This window comes from Gallinula chloropus (assembly GCF_964237585.1).
Source record: "Gallinula chloropus genome assembly, chromosome: 14".
NCBI lineage: Eukaryota > Metazoa > Chordata > Aves > Gruiformes > Rallidae > Gallinula > Gallinula chloropus.
In genome coordinates this window covers 13,064,034-13,085,350 of record NC_140099.1, presented here as the reverse complement: position 1 = coordinate 13,085,350, position 21,317 = coordinate 13,064,034, and the positions used below count along the sequence as shown (strand labels likewise).

The 21,317-nt window shown below is 39.6% G+C and overlaps 2 protein-coding genes across 2 annotated transcripts in view; both read right to left on the bottom strand.

Moving 5' to 3' along the window:
* Positions 1 to 21,317, bottom strand: part of LOC311197026 (uncharacterized protein) — a gene marked incomplete at its 5' end in the record, with an annotated part of 56,979 nt that overhangs the window by 26,512 nt on the left and 9,150 nt on the right.
* On the bottom strand, positions 4,891 to 9,518 carry LOC311197052 (serine protease inhibitor A3M-like; the record flags this gene model as incomplete). The annotated part of the gene is made up of 4 exons (XM_084270738.1): positions 4,891 to 5,841; positions 6,675 to 6,822; positions 7,777 to 8,047; positions 8,873 to 9,518. The coding sequence occupies 4 exons, from the start codon at positions 9,516 to 9,518 to the stop codon at positions 5,647 to 5,649; spliced, it is 1,260 nt and encodes a 419-aa protein (XP_084126864.1). The 3' UTR covers positions 4,891 to 5,646.

The window sequence follows — 21,317 nt, the reverse complement described above, 5'->3', positions numbered from 1 at the left end:
AAAATTTCATCCTTAAGGTTTAGCAGAGCGATAGAGCTCAGACTTGATAGAAGATACAGGAAGAGAAAATAAATTCCAGATGTACATTCCAGTCTCTGTCCCTTGAATACGTGACACTAGTTTTTATTGATGGCTAAAGAGTTTGCATCACTGTGATCAGAAAATCAAAATGAGGTCTAGGCATGTCCTCTCTTGCATTCATTTACATTTTAGGATCTACTTTTCATTACATCTTTCATCTGCTTTGTGCACAGATGTTTTCTCTTGCTCAGCATTTCATTTCTGGTAGCAACCAAAGTCTTTATGATAACCACAACACATGGTGAATTATCTTATTCTATGTTGGTTTTCCCTTTCAAACAGTTTTCTTCAGCAGAGCATCTTCCAGGTGGTCTATGTTTCCCACATGAGACATAGTAAGCAGGGTAACAACTTCTTTCATAAGATATTTGCACAAACCAGCAAAGCCTTCTTCAGACCTTCCATAAAAGCATCACATTGCTGTTAACAGAAGTTTTCCAACCATGAAGGATACTTTATTGTTCAGTAAAGTAATAAATCGTAAGTATTTTTTTCCAGATGGCTTATGGAAAAGAAACTAAATGCAATCAAGAGTAAGAGAAATAAAGACTCATTTGTATAAATCATCCCAATTCACCTCTAAAAAATTAATCTCTAGGGGTAGGATTGATCTGGAAAGCTACTTTCATCATGGAAATTCTCCTTTTCAAGAAGTCAGCAAAGTTATTTGCAGCATCAGTGCTAAGCTGAGTTTGTGTATTAATCTTACCCAAGGACATCTACATGAAATGAATGAATTGTATTGTTTTCTTTAAAACTGTTAGTCTGAGGAAAGTAAAATTCCATTTTTTTTTATTTTTAAAAAAATGGATTCTCTGTTATAAGTGAGACTGGAACTTAATAAAGGATATTTCCAGATCGGTCTTTTCTGACTAAGTGCTTACAGGGAATTTAGGATAATCATTCATGTGCTCAGTTTAAACCTAAAGAAAGCAGCCCCATGTGGGTAAGGGCAGAGGTGCACTACTGAGCAGGGTGTGTTGGATGGATGAGTAAGATTCAGAGGATGTGTCACAGGACTCAGAGATACATAGCCCATGGTGGTCTTCATGCTCCTTTGTCTCTTGAGAATTTGCACTCATTAGCTCCCAATGCAGTAAATATTTAGAGCTTTCAGTGAAACATTTTAATTTTAAAATGTTTGTGGTTCTCTTGCACATTTTTCTGCTATGAAACTAGTGTCTCTGTGCTTTGGGGCCAAGATTTCAATGCTGAATTAGGAATTAACACTGTTAAGAGGGTTTTTATATCTCCAAAGGTTTCCTAGACACATATCAAGGAATGAGCTGGTGTCGTGGTTTCACCCGGCTGAGGGCCAAGATCCACGCAGCTGCCTGCTCCTTAAAGGAAAAGAGCAGGTTAAAGGGAAGGGGAGGGGGGGATGAGAAGTAAGGGAAGGGAAAAGGAAGAGAAAGGGGCAAATAACCCCAAAATCAAGAAATTAAGAGGCCCGTGGGTTGGGATAAGGATAGTTTACTAAGATAACAGAAAGATACAATGTAACAATGCTAACAGGACTTCAAAGCAAAATATATGAAGCTGTTGCTACACAATGCAGTTTCTCACCGAACCACACAACTCAGGCCGTGCCACCCAGAGCCGTCCCAGAACCCGACCGTCCCCCAAGAACCGCGCGTCCCAGAGCCGCCCTAGGCCTTCCTCCCATCAGCCCCCCGATATCCTGGGCAGGACGTAACTGGCGTGGAATACTCTCTTTGGTCAGCTCGGTCACCTGTCCTGGCTTCGCCCCTCCTTTCTCATGAAGAGCTGAGAAAGTCCTTGACTGTCTGACAGCAACTAGAAACATCAGGGTGTTATCAGCACTACTCCCATTTTACTCTCAAACACAGCATTCATCCGCTGTTACAAATGAAATTAACTCCATCCTGACCAAAACCAGGACAGCTGGGTTGTGAGACACTGAGACTGCCCTATAGCTGCCATGCCAGTACTCCTGGTTCTCAGGAACAAAACCCACCCAGCTCAGGAACTATCATAATTACCTGGGTTTTAAGACCTTAGAGATTTTCTGCTTAAAATGAGTGTGAGGACAAGGGAAAAGCCTGCTGCTTTTGTTGTATTCAGTCTATTGAAATAATTAGAATGGGTTTGGCTTACATCTGGGTGAATTCGCATTTTCTTGAAATAGTAGCAGCAATCAAGGGCTGAATGGATGACGTTGTTGTAAGAGGAAGGCTGGTGTGCCTATTCAAGGGCAAGTTCTCCAGACACCAGAGTTGAGGCTCAAATCATATAGCTAGGAATAAAAATGGAAAGTCCAAAGTACTGGTAGCATCTGAATAGCATGGCTTATGTGAGCAACTGGTATTTCAGTGATTGCATGATTGTTTTGTGCCTTTTGGCACTGAGTCATCTCCTTTCCTTCCTGATGAAAGGTAAAATGCATTGTATGCATACCATATTAGACCTGAAATCCCACTGCTTTGTGGTTTGTGACAACATGCTACCTGGACTCTGCCATGCGACAAAGCAAAGAGCTTTACTGACAGCAGCTATCTCATGAGCAAACAGAGTCACTGTGGACCATAAACAAGGTCAGGTAGAACAAATTTACTGCCTCCCCCATGGTTTAGAGGCTGTCAGGTGAAGTCTGGCACTCAGGTCTGCTGGGGCACAGCTAGGCTGCCCTTCAGGGACCCACCCCCGTGGGTTCATATTCCTACAGAGGGGTTCTCAGCTGAAATATGCTTTCTTTAGGTAAATCCTTTTCCTCAGAGCTTTTTGTAAGCATTTCTGGTAAGGGCTAATGGGCCCACAGCAAGTAATTTATCTTGGATGTTTATGATAGGGGGTCACATACTCGACCCTAAGCTGTGTTGTCCCCTTCTGGTGGACAACACTTAGTAGCATATAAAGAAGGTCTAGTCGTCTTTGAGAGTTTAGTTTGGTTCCAGGTGTTCCATAGACAGACAGAATTCATGTGTGGGATTAAACTGTCCTGGTCTGGTTTTGTTGTGGAAGACTGAAAGGTGTTAATAAACTCACATGCAAATGAATGAAAGACACCATAAAATATATGTGTTTACCACATATAGAATGAATACACAGTACCTAAATAAAAATGTTAGCTTATGTCTGTCAGCATCTTTCCTTTCATTCTCTACCATTAATACAACTCAACAGCATAAAGAGGAACATTCTGTCACACATTAAGGTAGACAAAACCAATAAGGACAAATGATGCAATGCTGACCAATGCAATTAGATTTTCTTGGAATTAGGACAAACTGCACCCTCCTCCCCCCTCCCCACCCTACACAGACACACAAAAACTTTACAGAATTGCCCAGTTCCTAAAGAACATCATCAGGACTATGCTGAGAACAGCATAAGACATATTTGTTTAGCCCCCATGCTCTATGGATCTCCATACTATGAACTACAGGCAGTTTTATGCCTTCAACTTATATACAGAACAAGAAGAATTTGTTTCCTGCCATCCCATCTTCCCCTTCCAGAATGATTTGGGATAATCCCTTTTCCCTCTCCAGTTTCTTGCGGCAGCTCTGGCCAACCTGTTGATCTGGAGCATAAAGATCTTCAACTGGACAACAACTGTGGTGATATCCCATAAGTTGGTAGATACCTTCAAAACTCATCCAGCATCCAAAGGTTTGATACTTTTGCCAGGAGCAGTCACTCCGAACACTCCAGTGTAAAAACTTCCAGTGTAGCTCTCCTCCTGAATTTCCTTGCATCCACTCTCAAAAGCCAAGGCCTGGAGGGTAGATGAGGTGGGAAGTTGCTCCATGTGTTATTTCCCAAAGCCTCTGCTCTGTCCTAGCAACCCTGAGATTCTTCCTTTAGCAATAGAGTGAGAACCTGTTTTTCTGCAACCCCTCTCTGATAAAAATCTCGCCATCCTACCTTCTAATCAGTACTGGTGCACTGATTTATCTGGGTGGGATGTGACCCAAGCTGCTCCCAGCTCTTGTTGAGTTTGTACAGCCGCCACAGAGCAGGCTGCTTCACGCCACTCCAGGTTATCATTGATCTCAACTCTGTAAAAGCCGCTGCTTCACACAGTCCACTGAGTGACGGTATCTTGCCCCAGCAGAAGCAATAGCTCAGGGCTTCCACTGAGTTCTTGCAGCTTGGAGCAAAGGGACTCATAAGACAGCAGTCTCCACGTGCCCTTGAGTAAGAAGCACAACCACCCATACACCAGACCCCTGCTACAAGCATTGAATGGTCTCAGTAAAGCTCCTCTGTGCAAAATGGACTAGATTGTAAGAACAGGTTAAAGGGCCAGTGAGATGTCAGGGGTGGGGTACTTGCTTGTTGATTTGGGGCTTGCATTGTCCTCACAGCACATTACCAGGACCACAGCAGAAATGAGCAATGTACATTCAGAAGCATCATCTTCCCAGAGACGAGGACTAAATTCCACTTGTAAAAAACTTATCCAGGGTATATGTGCGATGACACAAGCCAAAGCAATGCAGCAGGACAGCAGCTTCCACAGCAGGAGTCAGCCTGGGACAGCAGCTCCACGATACAGGTTTTGCTATAGAGGCTGAACACTGGGCCCCAGTGCTCCATTTCAGTAAGCAGGTGATCTGAAGACCCACTACAGCAAGGGATTGTTCACGTATTCCTTAAAAACAGGTTTTACCCAGGTAGGTACATAAGGAGAGAATGCAAATAATCGCCATCTCCATATGAGAAAAGTTGGACTCATAGAACGGCCTTTAAAACATATTTTACAGACACACTGCTATGCCAATGAAAGTGAATGAAAGTTTTTGTTGATTTTAAAGCATTTATAGAATGATAGCAAGAGACTGGTGCCAGTCCTTAGGTGATGGATTTAAATAACAATCTTTATTTTACTCATCAGCCACAGCAATAATTCATGGATGACATTGTTGCAAGGCAATTCTTTTATAATTTCTGCCTAATATCATTGTCTCAATTTTTTTGCTGAACCTGCAGACTGCAAAAAGACACAGTGAGTCCTGCAGCAGAGTAAGTCTATTGTCTCAGCAATTTTCTCTTTTTTGTCAGTGTTTTTTTAAGATGTCCTATGCAAAGAGTTGGAACATGTGAGGTTGGTTGAGGGTGAACAACAATGGCCTAGGAAGCAAAGAGCTATGGAAGGAAGAAAGGAGTCTGTAGGGGTCAGCTCAAGTTAATACTGATTGTCAACAAGTCCTGGAGAAGACAGAATTGCAAGGGACTTATTACTTCTTGGGATAAAGCTTTTGTTGAGTAACCCACAACTGAAAGCAATCAGGACAAAACTACTCAGCAGAGAGAATTCACTTGTAAAAATAACATCAGACTTAACAAAACCCCTTGTCTTCCAAGGAAAATTTAGAAAATGTGTTAAAAACTTGAATTGGTGGAAAATGTTACATTTAAAAACTGAAAGTTGATGGGTTTCTTTTTACTTTTTTTTTTTTATTTGATGAGATAATTCCTCATTTACTTCTGAATATTCCTAAATCAGAGAGTAGTTAGTAGCACTAAGTAACCCACGTGTGTGAACACTGTAGCCAATGTAGCTAACGTGGAATACCAACATGCCCAGCTACTCAGCAATTACTTCTTAGTAGGATCTACAATTTTCCCCATGAAAAGTCTGGTGCCGGTTGCTTTGTCAGAAATGAGTATGATGAAGGGTTTATTGAATTTGATGGTAACAGTAGGACGAAGGAGTCTGTTAAGAATTATGGCTGTGGCTCCTGCAGCCTCAGTTCCAGCCTCATCAACTTCCAGGACAGCCTTGTGAATTGCCTGCAGGAAAAAGGAGCAAATCAGTGGTTTGTTATGGGACAGCAAGCAGGTGGTGAAGATAAACACACTTATGGAATGTTCAGGAGAAGAAAGGACTGATAAAATTCAGTGGACCAAACTTTCTTGTATGGTTAATCTCCAACAGCCTGCAACAGGAGTGTTTTCCACATCAGGACTGAATGAAGAGGGCCAGAGATAAAAATGTATGAACTGTAGATGCAGCCTCTCCAGTGCTGAGTAGAGGGGGATAACAACAGTCTATGCATTTGCTGTCTAACTTTCTCAGATGGTTTGGACTTCCACTAGCAACATTTTCTTTGTTATTCCAAGGTTAATGGAAGAATTCTATTCAAATACTGATACAGTATTTGGCAGCCTTGCCACATTAAAAGTTTCTATGATTCTATGGTTGCTTAAACTAACATGGTGAAATTCTGCTACTGCAACTGGAAGTTTCCTGGAAAAATTGAGACTATTGAAAAAATGGGTACCAATCAATACAAATATAACAATATACTCCCGTTTATAATTTACTTGACATAATCACATGTCAAAAATCATATTCCACTGCCAAGACATAATTTAAAATCTTGTCCAACTTTTCCGTGTACTTAATACCCAGCCTTTTAATAGCAATATTAAAATAATTAAAGGTGGGACAGCTGACCCTCTCTGTAGAAAAGCACAATTACTAAGCAAGCTCCTACATATCATTGTGAGTTTTCCTTATAATTTCAGTAGAAGAAGGAGGGAAAGCAAGTCTTTAAAAGCCCCAGATATCATTGATCGAGCAACCAACCTCCTCCACCCCATCATCACCTCTGTTCACTTACTTGTGAAACCTGAAGGTTACGGCTGCCACTAATTCCAGACAGATCAGCATTACTAGAGAACACATCAGTAATACCCATGTCCTTGAACAGGTCTTTAACATCATAAGACCCACTAATAGAAAACTTTGGCAATCGCAGATCTAATCTCCTGTTGAACAAAGAAAGCGAAACAGCAATGAGGGTTTGCAGCCTTGTTTCAGCCAGCAGGCTGGACTGTATGCAATTTGGTGAAAACATTTTTTGATTACTAATATTTATGATGGTAGCATTCATATTCCCTGAGCAATTCAGACATCCAGCCAGAATCTGCCATCTTCTTCTACCTACGTTCTCTCTTTGATTTTCGAAAAACCAGCTAATTTCTTCCATGCAGCTTTTACATCCCAGTGCTAATGTATGCCCATCTAGCAGAGCTTTGTGGCTAGAGCGCTACAGAGAGTAGGTAGAACAGTGGTGGAAAGGCTAAAATAAGGAAAACCAGGGAAAATGAGGGTAAAATCTAAGACACAATGAAACAAACTGTTCAGCCTAGAGAAAATAAGACTAAGGGGGGACCTTATTAATGTTCATAAATATCTGAAGTATGGGATGCAGGGGGAAATGGCCAGCCCCTTTTCAGTGTCTGTGGGGACAGAACAAGGGGCAATGGCTGCAAGTTGGAGCACAGGAAGTTCCACACCAACATGGGGAAGAACTTTTCCCCAGTGAGGGTGAGGGAGCCCTGGGACAGGCTGCCCAGGGGGTGTGGAGTCTTCATCTCTGGAGATATTCAAGACCCTTCTGGATGCCTATCTGTGCAATATGAGCTGGGGAGTTGCTTTGGCAGGGGGGTTAGACCCAATCATCTCTTGAGGTCCCTTCCAACCCCTATGATTCTATGATTATATGATCATGAAAGAAGAGCTATGGTAGCCAAAAGGTAGCCATCAAGTCTTAAAGCAGTTGTTACAATGCTATGTGCCCTTCTGTCAGGTCAGACACTCTACGGTTACTTATCAGTTATGCTCTGCTCTGATTTGTCTTGAGAATCACTTAAAAATCCCACTTTATGAAATCCGGGCATGATGTCCCCAAATATAATAATCCATCTACCTAGAGTTACCTGCTCTCAAGTTTGCTATGCCATTTGCAAATGGTTTCCGTGGAGATACCATTTTCCACTTGCTCCATCTTTCCATCATCGGGCAGGATGAGCAATGCTCGTGCAGTGCCCTGGTAAGGCAGTTCTACCACCTCACAAGAAAGATCCTGGTCATAGTAAGTGTCATAGTTACTGTCACGCTGCATCATGTTGACTCTAACAGATGCATTTGTGTTCACAAAAAAATCATCCTCATATGTACGCAAAGGATCAAAATGCTTTTCCCAGGCAGCTAATGGGGGAAAAGAGAAAACAAACATATGGTGATTATAAAAATGTCAGATAAAAATCAGCCCAACTTATATGATAGGACACTGTAGGGTTGTTTGTGGGAGAAGAGTATCACTAAATAATCTCCTGCATAATGCACAATGAAGTATTTCAGGTGTGCGGTAAGTTCAGCATAGTTAGCTTCAGTAAGTCCTATTCAGCTGAAAAGCAGACAGAGGTTGATGAGGACCAATCGAGTGAGTCCTCTTGGAGAAGTATGTTCCCATCAATTGTACCTTTATGACATTGAAATTCAACCACTTATTCAGTCACAGGATCTTGTTGTGTTTCCTGCTAGGCTGTACCTGATGCAAGCTGACTGCACTCAGCTGGTGAGGAATTCATCAGGAGGATAAAGGATCCTAACATTCAAGCAGGGTTCCAGAAGAACAGACCCTCAAAGTGCTATGTCTCAAGTTTTCATGCAGCGTACTTAGTAGATCTGTCATAATACTGGGGACCCTGGAAGTGCAAGGACATCAGTCCAGTAAGTTTAACTGGCACATACAGTCAGCATAGAGATCTTGGAAACATCTTTAGTGATTATGTTCTCAGACCAGCAAGACTGTGCAGTGAGTCCTTGGCTATGAGGCAGTCCACTAGAGCGGGACGATATTTCTCAGCAATTAGATACCTGCTTTTGGGTACATGTAATCTTTACTTTGAAGGTCCTGTGCAGGCCATTTATTTCATAAATAGTCACTCTTCTAATAAGTCATCAAGGCTTCCCTCCAATTTTTGTTTTGCATCAAAATGACCTATTGCAATATTACGTTAAGTATCTTACCTTTAAAATAAATGTAGTTAACAAGAACCAGTACAGTACTTGGATCAAGACGATCAATTAATTCGGGAATTTTCCCCTTGGTTTTATCCTCTGCATATTTATTTATTTGCTTTGTAGCTTCTTCTGGTTTATGGAAATTGCTAGAAAAAAATTCTGCATCATAGAATTGTTTAGTATTTTGTAAAAATTTCTCCTGTGGTTCATAGCCAATAGCTGTAAAAAGAGCATTCCCTATATTTAATGTGATGTTAACATCAGCACAGTTCAGTACTGCTAAAACTTTATGAAAACTTTCATGTATATCATGTATGCGAGTCTCAGTCAGACCATCAAAGCCCAGTCCTTCAAAAATCTGAGACAGGGTGGTTGACTTAGCACCAACAGCCAGCATGGCAAAGGCAGTGGAGATGCTCATGGGAGAAAAGAAAACATTTTCATCAGGTCTTTTTGATATAGCTTGCTTGTAAAATCTAAACACAAAATCTGCATATCTTGAGCCTTGCTTGTCACAGTTACATGTTAATAAATTTTCTCTTCCATCACGCAGATTCGTATTATTGACTTCATGGCAAATGTCTTCTTGGTGGCAATGGGTTACGGCACAAAGAACACCAAGGAGTAAACACAGGCACAGGAGATACTTCATCTTCTTTTCAAATTATTCTGTCACAAAACAAACAGTCATTAGATGAGCAGATGGTAATGATGAGCTTGGTAGTAAGAAATAATGAATAGTTTGTTAGCATAAATATTACATAGTGCAACTGTGAGGATCTAATATACATGAGATATATAAAGTGCCCATGGAGAGAATGTAAAATGTCATAAATAAAATCAACCAAATTATAAATTAAAATGTCAAGCATAATAAACCCATAACATTTATTGTAACTGCCCTGATAAGGCAATTCTCTTCTTCATTGAGAATGAAAGTATAGAGACAAAGTCCATAGTAATCTCTATTAACAACGATGTTATCTTCCTTGGATCATTGTTTCCTACAGGGTATATCTAAACAAACAAGTTGCCATGAGGCAAGACAGGGTGTGGATTTCAAAGACATCAAATATTCCACAGTACCTGCCCAAATGCAGTTTGGGAAATGTCAGGAAGTAGGATGAATTCCTTCACTTTCATCAGGGCAGCAGCACACAGACAGCTATCATGGACTATCCAGTTCTTGTTAAATTCACACCCTTATTTATTTCATGCTTACTTACTCACAGGGCCAACCACTGGCCCAGATGACAAGTGATGGATGAAAGTCATCTACATAAATTTCAAGGCAAAATTCAAGGCAAAAGCCTGAAGCATCCTGTGCCATGGCAGCACAGAACTCAGAGGCAGGCATAAAGGCATATGGGAAGCAGCAGGTTTGCAACAGATAATGAGGTGTATGTTTGGGAAAAAAGGACCCTCTTTTGGGGGGCTCCAGTAAGTGTTTATAACTTGTTAAATGGTGGCTTGCTCCTCACCATAGGCTAACCTGTGTGAGATGTATGGCTCCCTCCAGAGACAGATGAAAGACCTGGGTTCAAGAGGAAAAGAGGAGCACAGATCACATTTGGAAATCCAAGGGCACTCAGATTAATCCTCTTGGAAATGACCAGTTTCTTTGCTATGCTTGTTCTCCTAATGCCAACAAGATACACTTCACATGACCCTCCTACCCTCCATGGGAGTTAGAACAAGTCTCTTCAGCTCCCTACTATTCTGGGGAGGCGTTCGCAACAAGCTATCTATGAAAACAAGCTTTTTGCACTCACAGCTTCTAGGTGAAAACATTTCTAGAACTATTCTACTGTAATGACTCCTCTTCTACTCCTTTCCCACCAACACAACTTGTCTGTATCCTTCTCTTCCAGACTGCTTTTTCCCATTTCCCGACAAGGTGAAGTTCTCTTGGTCCTGTATTCATTTCTAGATGTGGAGGATGACTGTATCTACTATCTAAACAAGATTTAGAGTTTCTGAGGACAGCTCAAGTTCTGTGATTCTTGGTGATTAGCCAGCTACTTAATTTTTTCAATTGGTATGGTGCTCTGTCTTGTTTTTATTGGAAAGGAATATACAAGCTGTGTGTCTTCATATTCCTAGGATCTGAGTCTGCTGGGTATGTGTAAAAGCAGACAGTGACTACTGCAGTGAACTGCAATGAGAAGGGGTAACACTAAATAAAATTTATTTTCCTCAACCAAAAGATGGAGTAGGGCCCTAGACTGGAATATGATACACTTGTTTGCATCTCTTCTAAGCAGAACTCTCCCTCTTCCCCCAGCCAAAAAACCTTTATGTATTGCAGAGAAATGAAACAACCATATAGTACAGAGCATTTCAAAAGTACTTGCTGTTGAACATTTCATAGACTGCTTTTCTCTAGTTATTTGAGATATTGGACACTTAAGATAAAAATAGAATATTTTTATCTGTCCATGACCACTTCCAGTGTCCAAACAGAGATTAAACTAAATTTCAAAGTACTTCTAAAGGATAGCATTATTTGTCTTCAGCAAGCTTATATTAGGCATGGCTCTGTTTTAAGTTCTACTGTAACGGATCAGTTAAAAAACTTCTTTTAGTATCACACTTGTCCTTAAAAATGTTAAAGAAGTACTTCTACCAGGAGCTGGAAAATGTTGAATATTGTCACATAATTTTCCCCACATACTTTTCCCTTTACAGATGTTAATTACAGTAATTTCAACATTTTGAAATTAGAAAATTCCTGACATGAATATTTTTTGTTACCATGTCAAAGCTGAAGAAATTGGAAAGGCTTTATTAAATCTGGGCTGTATTCTTTATATGCAAATTGGAAATTCAGAAAAAAATTCTTTGCCAAACCACAGATTAGTTTGCCTATGGGAATAAAAGGGGTAATTACATTTAAATTGTGGCCTTCCACCCATCCCCTACACTCACACCAGTCCTAATTAAAGAGCCTGGCCTTAGCAATTGAATGGTTGTTTCATACATTAAGTCACCAGAAGAGTTTATAAATCGGACTTGGTTGTTCAGTCACTAGTGGGATTATGCTAATTTCAAGTCACCATGAAGGCTGTTTTCTACCTAAAAAAGTTATTTCATCAGCATTCTGGTTTACCAACTACTTAATAAATCCACATGACTTCAAGGGTTATTTTATTCTCATTTCAAGCTCAGCGTATTCCCCCAGGACAGCAGGTCCCACAGGTCCCTTGCATGTTTGCTTGATTAATAGTTCATGGCAACATTCACACACAACCAAGTCACAAACACAGAAACTAAATTAACCTAACATGAAAATTCCACCAACCTCAGAAAACATCAGGTGCAAATTTCTAAGAAAAATGTCTGTGCAGTACTTACACAATCAGAAGCCTTGCTGCATTCAGCTGACTGTGCTGTTCTCCATGCTTACTTATACTGCTACATCATCTTCTGCTTCATTTTCACTGTTAAACATTAAACAGACCTGATAAAAATTGGAACCAACAAGAAAAGAGGAGGAAGCAGAGCAAATATTGATGAAATAGTGCTTCTGAGGATCTCCTCCACAATTCAGTCAACAGAGCTGACAGTCTTCAGCCATTTCAATAGTAGCTGCAACTTCTGCCTGTTGTCTCCGACCATATGGAGGAGCTTGGGACAAACACTATGTAATTAGGACCCTACCAGAAACCGGAAGATTGTGCCTGGAGCCACTGGAAACAGATGCTAACTCTTGGTGCCAGAAATCAGACTTTCTGTGCTGTGCAGAAGCCCACACAGAGCTGACAGACGTGCATCACAGCAGTTCAGCACTCTTCCAAAGTCTGACCAGAGCCAAGTCCTCCTCCTCATCCTCAGCTTGAATATGGACTCCAAATTAATTGCCTGTAACTTCTCAATCTGCTTGTATTTGTATGCTATTGAAAGGATATGTGGTAGACATCTTTCCCTGAGGGGTTCCTACTCAGATGAATGTGGTCCCTCAGTTCTGTGTCTATCTGAATTGCTGCCTTAGGCAGATTGTGGGAATAGAAGTTGCAAGCTGTTTTCTCTACTCCCACTCATGCACAGACTGCATGTGTGCACCCACTTCTCCTTATTGTCCCTCTTGCACAAATTTAAATTGTTGGAATGAAAAAAGTACTGCTGCTTTCTTTTATCTACTTCCAATAGGAATAAAATGGAAGTGGATTAAGCTGACTGAATTTTTCCAGTTAACAGTAAGGACCATGATAGAGTGGTAACATGAAATACATTTCCCCATTTATGACAATTCTTTTTCCTCTGTAGTTGTTTACTCACATGTGTAATTTTTTTATTACAAACATCGATAAACATGGAGACAGAACATTGATAAAACATGTCTTGACACTCCTTTATTTTCCTCTTCTTGTCTTTTTCCCCTTTCCTTTTCACTTGTTCCTTCTAATTCTGGTTGTAAAAGGTCACAAACAGATTAGTTTACTCATCAAAGCCTAGGTGAATGACAGGTCATGGTGGTCAAAGACAAACTGTGTTACAAAATGGTCATAAGCCTCTTGTTTTCTTTTTCATTTGTGAGGCCTTGTAATTACTGTTTTGTTTTTCATAATGTTAAGCTACACTTTAACAAGGCATTTCCCTAGCACTTCATTATAGCAGCAGCAATAAGGTGCTACGTCAGCTTTAAACTAAAAGGATGAACAGATGCATGTGTACCAGGTGTACTATGCACTGTCACAAGCCACTTACACCTCTCTACTGACCACAGTTTCCAACCTAAAACTATGTCATGAAATCACGTTAACCAGATTCGTACTGGTCATTCATCACAATACCAGATCTTGCTTCTCTGCTACATCTACCGATTATTTTTAATATGAATAAAAGTCCAGAATGCTCAAATAACCAAACAGATGTGGCTTATTCCTTCTGATAATTAAGATGTATTCATGTCTGGTGAACTACGGTTCTTCTAGTCTGGATGAAGTATATAATGAAGAAAAAAGGCCAAATCTGCACACAGTCATCACAACATGCTTTCAATACTTGTTGGAGAATCTCCACCACTGTCCTGCTAGAAAGGTCAGATCCATAAGTTTAGAAAGGAAATGTGAAATGGTGATGAAATTCAATCTGTATATAGTAGCAAGAACATTCACGAGGAGGGGGAAGTTCTGCTCACATACCTGCTTTTCATTTCAATTAATATCATCAATAATATGTATGAACTAAGTAGAGGAAGGACTAGAATTAAAAACCAAACCAAAACAAAACAGAAAAAAAAAAACCAACCAACAAACAAACCTATACCAATTACAATGACCAACAGTTATCACTCATTACCATTTTTGCTGGAAAGCCAACACTAGTTACAAATTACCTACCTGTTGGTGCACGAATAACAACTAAACCTCCCATCGCTGCTTCAAAAGCAGCCAAGTTGGCAGTTATGACTCGGGACCTCAACTACACTTGAGCCCTCCTGAAAAAGGGGTAGGAGAAAAGGCAGGTTGCTTTAACATTAAAAAAAGGCCTATTTTTTATTATTTCTGCATATAGCAGCTTCACCATGGACGTTCTTTTCAAACCTGAGTGTTTCTGTAATACTAATATATGCAACAACATAGCTTTCTGAGAATTTCCTATGATTTCGGACAGAATTCTTATGAAAGAATAGTATGCATTCTATCTTGTTTTCCTTCTAAGACCAGAAATAGTTGACCAAATAACCATGTTGCAATATTATTGACTATATTGAACTCCAATAATATTTTCCATTTCCCAAATACTGTTCAGGATGATGGAATGGCTTGAGGATGGAATGGACTGCATGATGAGGGAACCACAGCACTGAAAATTCAGGATAGATTGCTAGCTCTGTTGAGCAGTTCAGTTTTGACCTTAGCAACATAACTAACACTGATCAGTTTCAGTTTTCTTATCTACAAGATAAAGATGACACATATAACTTTCTCATTGAGATAAGATAATGTGAAAATTAAGTTACTTTCAATGACCTTGAGCATCATTTCAGTTTTTTATTGAGTTTAATGAAGAAAAGATCTTTTTTTTTTTTATCAGTTTGATACCATGGCACCTCCCTCAGTAACAGAAATACAGAATTTAAAAATCTGTGGTCTGCATGATGCAGCTTTATAGAGCTTCAAAGTGATATTGGAAGTGTTCCATTGTCGCAAGCTTCAATAAAAAGCCCTCCAGATGTTACAGAAAGTGTCTTCTTTCCTGGTGTGCTTAGTACTTGCATCCAAAAGGTGTTAGCTACCTAGTTATATTACATCATGGGGAGAGGTAACAAAGCCCATGTAAATTGCAAGTATTAGTAATCTGTATGCTTCCTATGACACTGCACGAGCCAACCCTTTTACTAGAATGTTTTTTCTTTCATGAGTAGAAAATGTAAAGATCTGTTGCCAGTATTTGTAAGAATCTTGTACAGGAAAATAGAGAAGATAAGATCATTGTGTTCATTAAATATTTTTTTTCATCTTCCAGTTTGTGCCAAGCACTTTGCCAACAGGGATCGTTTCACCTGAACCTTGTCACCTACTGCCAGTCCAGTGTTGTGTTTTTGAAATCATACTATTCACCTAAGGTAAGGTACCTGAATCCCACTCTAACTAAACCAAAAATGGAAGGATGATCATCCTCAGTGGATAGCTGTAAGCAGACAGGAAGCTAAGTTTATGTAAAGTGAACCTGTGACTGAGCTGGGAAGTGAAGCAGAAACTCCCAAGTCCCAGCCCAATGCTGTGTAACTGCTGGCCCATCCTTCTTTCCTAATAATCTTCTTGCGTTAAAGAAAGAAATTAATCAATTAATTATGGGGTTCCAACAGCAATATAGTATTTAAAATTGTAATAAATGTGTGTCTATACAACATGAAAATATAGCTAACAAGAACCATCCCAATGAGTAATTCAAGACTTAAGCAACTAACATTATTTTGAAAGCCTTCATTAAAAAGTTCTTCTTCACCTTCCCATTTGGTCCACTGACCCTGCTATCTGGGACCATCTCATCTGAACTGCTTTCTTTACCTCCTCTGTACTCCTGAGCGATACCAAATCGAGTGCCTACCTTTGATCACACAGCTGATCAAGTAAGGCTGATCAAAGCGGATTGAAGTAAACAGTAATGACATTATTCTGTGACTCAGAAGTTCAGCTGCCCAGGCACACAATATGGATTTTGGCGAATGCTCAAAGAAAGGACCCAGAAAGTGGTCCTGCAAGCCACAGAGGCAATTTACCTTGTTTATTACTCCTCGTCAGTCTCTCTACTCATACAGAACAGCCCTGTTGAAAATGAGGGTAGGAACACAGGCGTCCATCAGGGAGGCACATCTTAACTTTATTTTTAATGAATTGAGTTTTGTTTTGGTCACTGCTTTTAGTTATGTTGGGAAAAGATTTAGGCCAACAGCACATAGATTTTAAAAATGTACTCTAGGTCAATATGCATAAGAGTAAAAAAAAAAGCCATTTCTCCAAGTAATCAGTCATTACACAGGAATCTCAAATTTGTTAGTTTTAACAAAAAACTGTTGGAATTGTGACTATTTCACCCCAAACTAGTCAATACCCTGTCTAGAACTGGTCATACATACTGGTATCTGCTCAGACATTCTTTTTCTGCCTTTCTTTACACAACCGCAGTCACTTGCAGACTACTCTCATCTCCTTGGCACACCATGCCTCTACCCCCTGCTCCTTCCCTCGGCTTGGAGAGCGATGGCCAATAGACCCTGTTGAAGAATCATGGAGGAAGGCATTCCCAAAGCAGCCACAGCAAGATCCTTCATCAAAAGTCAAACTTTGGGGACCAGAAAATGCCCTGACTGATTTTTCACAGCATACCCAGGTGCCGCCTTCTTTAGAGCAACAGATCTTTATGGCTTTCCTAGGGCTACAGCCAACAAGAATGGGGCTCAGCCGTAGAGAGCAGAGGTTAATCAGGTCACAAGAACTTCTAGGTGACAATGTCCTGCTCTCAGGTTCATTGATCAGCCAGTGAGAGTAATTTTTTTTTCCTTGATGATGCAACATTTTTAAATTAATGCCTTTGGTAGAACTTAGGTGGGTGGGGATTATGAAAACCAGTTTGAACTGGTCTCCAGCCTTTGTGAGTGCTCCAACTCTCCTACTAATGATGATTGAATTAATCTCTTAACAAACACGTTTGTTTTTCTAATTCGCCTCCACAGTCATAATTGCTATAACTCCAAACCCAACACCCAAATATTACAGCACAGATGACACTTAGCATCCCCTGCTCTTAGGAGATCTCTGAGCTATTGAGAACCCTCCTGAAGTAATTTGTGAAGCACAATGACTAGGATCCCTTTAGCCAAAACAGAATCCTGCAAGCCAGGACTAAGCCTAAGAGGATTCACTGTCCCCAAAGGAGGCAATTTTAACAGCACGTTCTAAACTGAATGCACAGCCAAAGTTAAATCCATCACTCCTTTGAGCTTGTGGTATCACTCTATCCCATTTCACTTCTGATGGTAGTAGGCTTAAAACTGAGATACAATTTGAGTGTTGTATTACTTACAAACAACATCATAAATGTTCACGTCTATTGTCCCCCTTAAAAATTCTGTCTCAGAAAACCTCCTTGGAAGTTGTCTGAGAGAGCAATTTCTGTGTAAGAAATCAGAGTGAGAGAAATCAGAACATTTTCAGGAATGCGTTGGCTTTGTCAACACTTTCAAACAGAAATGATGGCAATGTTCCACGCTAACTTTTATTTTATAAGATTCTATCAAGATAGAAGGAAATTTTAAAAATTTTTTCAGGAAAATTTTTGAAATTTTAAATTTAGAAAATTCAATATCTTGAAACTGAGAAATGTATTTTATTGGATGCAAAGATAATACTAATATAGGACTATGGACATTATCTAGGGGCTAGTGTAGAATAGAAGACTGACCAGAAAGAAAGCAATGGTGTTTCTCATACAGCAATATTCCCATTTTAAAAAATAATTTTGATAGAGAAATAAAAGAAGAAAACCCAGAAATATTAAATAAGAGATAGGATAGATCTGGTTGGAGTCTTTGTGATGATACACTGGTAAACAGCAAGGTATACATGTAACTGTAAAGATCAATGATCATAAAAAGACTGAAAGTATGGATAAACACATAAATGAAAATTAATTTCAATCATTCAAAGAAATGATTAAAAGACCCTTGTAATCTACCTAAAATGGCACTTATTTTTTATAATGAACACTCCTAAATTACTGAATCATGTAAGTTGGCTTTGATTCTTAGCTATTTCCTACTGAACCTCTCAGCTGATGGAAGTGTTGCTGTTAATCGAGGAGATAAAAACGCTTTTAGCTGCCAGCCCCATACTGTTGTCTCAGACACCCTCAGGCATAGCAAAAGGAAATAAACACTTAGGCTTTGGCTCTGAGTTGAGCCAACAGACACACAGTGTATGCACAGATAACATTATGCTATGAGCCATATAAATGGCCAGACTTAGACTAAAGGTTGATCTAGTTCAATAACCGGTGCTGCACAGAGTATTTATGGTGTTGGCATACAATGGCACAGGGCACACTGTTGTTTCATTTCTGTCTCTCTCTCTCTTTATTCATATCTCCCACTTCTTGGTTTTCTTTTTCACCTGCACTGAGCATGGAGATGGCATATTCAGTGCCCGATCCATCACTGCAAATTCTCTACGCTGGATGGCAATGCCTCACTTAAGGGACCATGATGCTATCTACAGAAGCCGGGCTTCTTTCCTTGCATTCTTTGCTTTGTATTTCTTGGCAGTAATTTTCCTCTGTCATTTTATCAGCCAGTCACTGAGTACCATGAAGTCCTTACTCATGAACAAGGTGGGATGATCGGGAAAATGTGTCATCTCACAATTCATTAAATTCCCACATGATCTCTGACTTTTCTGAATAACACATGGCTGAACTTATTTCTTCTCCTACTGGCTTAGTTTTTTTCAAGATCATTCTTTGGGGAATCTTACGTGCTTTCTGAAGTATGTGACGTATGTTCGGTATTTTGTCCTACTTATACACACAACTATCAGTTCTGCAGTTTCACCAAAGCTGGACTAACTGTTCTGCAGTTCACTGCATGCTCGTTTGCATATTTTTAAAAAACTTGTTGTGTGTTACTTATTGCCCTGGAACAGAGACCAGTTTAACTGATGCATTCCAGTGGACAGCTAAACATTTTTCTTCTTGAGACAGCCAAGGCTCTTGTATGCATTCTAAAGAGTCCTGGCAATTTCTTGTTATATTCTTTTTGATTTTTTTTCCTGAAAATTCTTCTATTGTTAGTTCAACTTGAAATAGTTGCTCAGGCTCAAGCACTGCAAAGGAAGTACATGTACAATGGATTGAGCTTTTTTGTTTTGCCATTACCCCTTTAAACACTCCTTTTACACTTTGAACATCTTCTGGGTCCTCAGGCTCTCTGACAGGTTTCTTTGAGAAAGAATCTAATATTACATGCTATGACTTTTGCAAGGCTTTTTTCTTCAAGTTCTCCTTATCCTTTCTTCTAACATTTTTAGATTAAATTTTATGGGGTAGTTCTTTCTGGCCAGGGTGTTCCCTGATTTAATCCTGACTTTCATTTTCTAAAGTTTTTCATCTTAATTCTAATTTTCTAATTTACTTTGTTGTGTCAATAAGCCTTTTTTTTTTTTAATTTGCATCCAAATTGCAATATCTGATTATATCAGAAAATTATCTGTGACCTAGAAGTATGTGCAGGGCCTTTAGGTCAATATAAATTAAAAAAATCTGTAAGAACCTGTAGAAAAGTGCCCTTCGTCAAAGATTGGTATGTATCTAGTGATGTAATCATAGACAAACGAAAACAGATTTAATACATCTAGTTTTCAATTTGGGAACTGCTAAATTTATTCTTTTTATTGCCCAATTTGAATGCCACAAAAAATTAGCTTTTCTTCACTGTGATTTTAATTTGGAAGTAGGTTACTCTACAAAAAGCTGATAGCTTATAAGCACTTTTCTTGCTTTCCTGTCATAATTTATTTTTAAAAGTATGATCCAGATGGCCCATATTTTGTTTATGGAGTAACAGGAACCGTAGCTCAAAGCACATGCCAAGACTGGTAACATAGCTATTAGAGGGAGTCAAGAGAGAGCTTTTTAGAAGAGACATGATGAGAGGCATATACGAAGCTATATACTTGATAGACTAGAAGCAGCATGTTTTCTACAGCCTTTGAAATAAACCTCTTTACATCAAAGAAATGCACGACTTTCCCAAAAGTTGTTGTCCTAACAGAGGTAACCTACTATGTGCTGCACAGGGATTTACCATGCTGGCCAGAGGGCTTTCTCATTACTGGCCTGACTGTGCTGATCTAAAGTATATGAGCAGTATATTAACAGCTGTTGACATCAGTTAGAAAAACCTGCCTGAACCATACTTAGGACTTAATTCTGAATTATAGAAATAAAGTAGCAAAATTAGAAACTTTTTAATGTCATGTTTATTCATTGTCGTTCTTCTACCATAGTACATTTGTCTGCAAATTTCAAGGCTGTACAAAGACTGGTGTTAATGCTTGATACCTATTAACAGACTAACCCATTTTAGTCAATAATTTACCCCTCCTGCAACCAGAGATCAGATATATACCATGAACATGAGCAAAGAAATAAAATACTGCTAGATGTGGAAAATAGAAGAAAAAATAGATAGGAAAGTAAATGAGAAAAAATAAATAAGCATGTGCATTATGAATGTGACATTTAGTATTGTGTATCTTAATAGTGAAAACAGATCTTTATAATATTGTGGCTATACTAACCATGAAGCGGATGAGAAAGAGAGTACCAATGTTGTATTACTGGACAGTCTGGGAACAGAAGGGGTTATGTCAAGTGACACAGTAGGTGTCACTGATAGGGTATAGGTGTTACTGGTAGGGTGCTTGATCCTACAAACAATACTGGAATGGTGCTTACTACCATGGGTAATCTCCCAGGGCCAGATGGTAATGGTACAGGCACTGGAACCAAGGGTAGATGGCTTGTGTTTCCTGCTGCTTGGGGGCTTCTAGAAGCTGGTTTAGGTGCAGGCATAGGCTAGAAGTGGTTTTCTGTCCGCTCTGAGCTGCAACTATGATTCACAAAAGCTAGTTCCAGGGCGCTGAACTGCAGAGATCCGATCTACCTCTTCTTTTCTTAGACCCGATTGTTAGAGCCTCTAACACTTGCCCTGGAATAAGTCTGGATTATATACTCTCACAGGAACAGCGGGCAGGACAGTAAATATCTGCAGGGGAAAAACACACCTTCTTTGTGACCCTTTTGCAGCAGCCTAGCTGAAATGACAGCTGAAAGGGAAGGATGTAATAGACTCACTGGACAACAATGGTACTATGCAAGGTAGTAAGCATTATGCACGTTAAGATCTATGCTAGATATGAACTTCATGTTGGTAGGAAAATGGGCACAA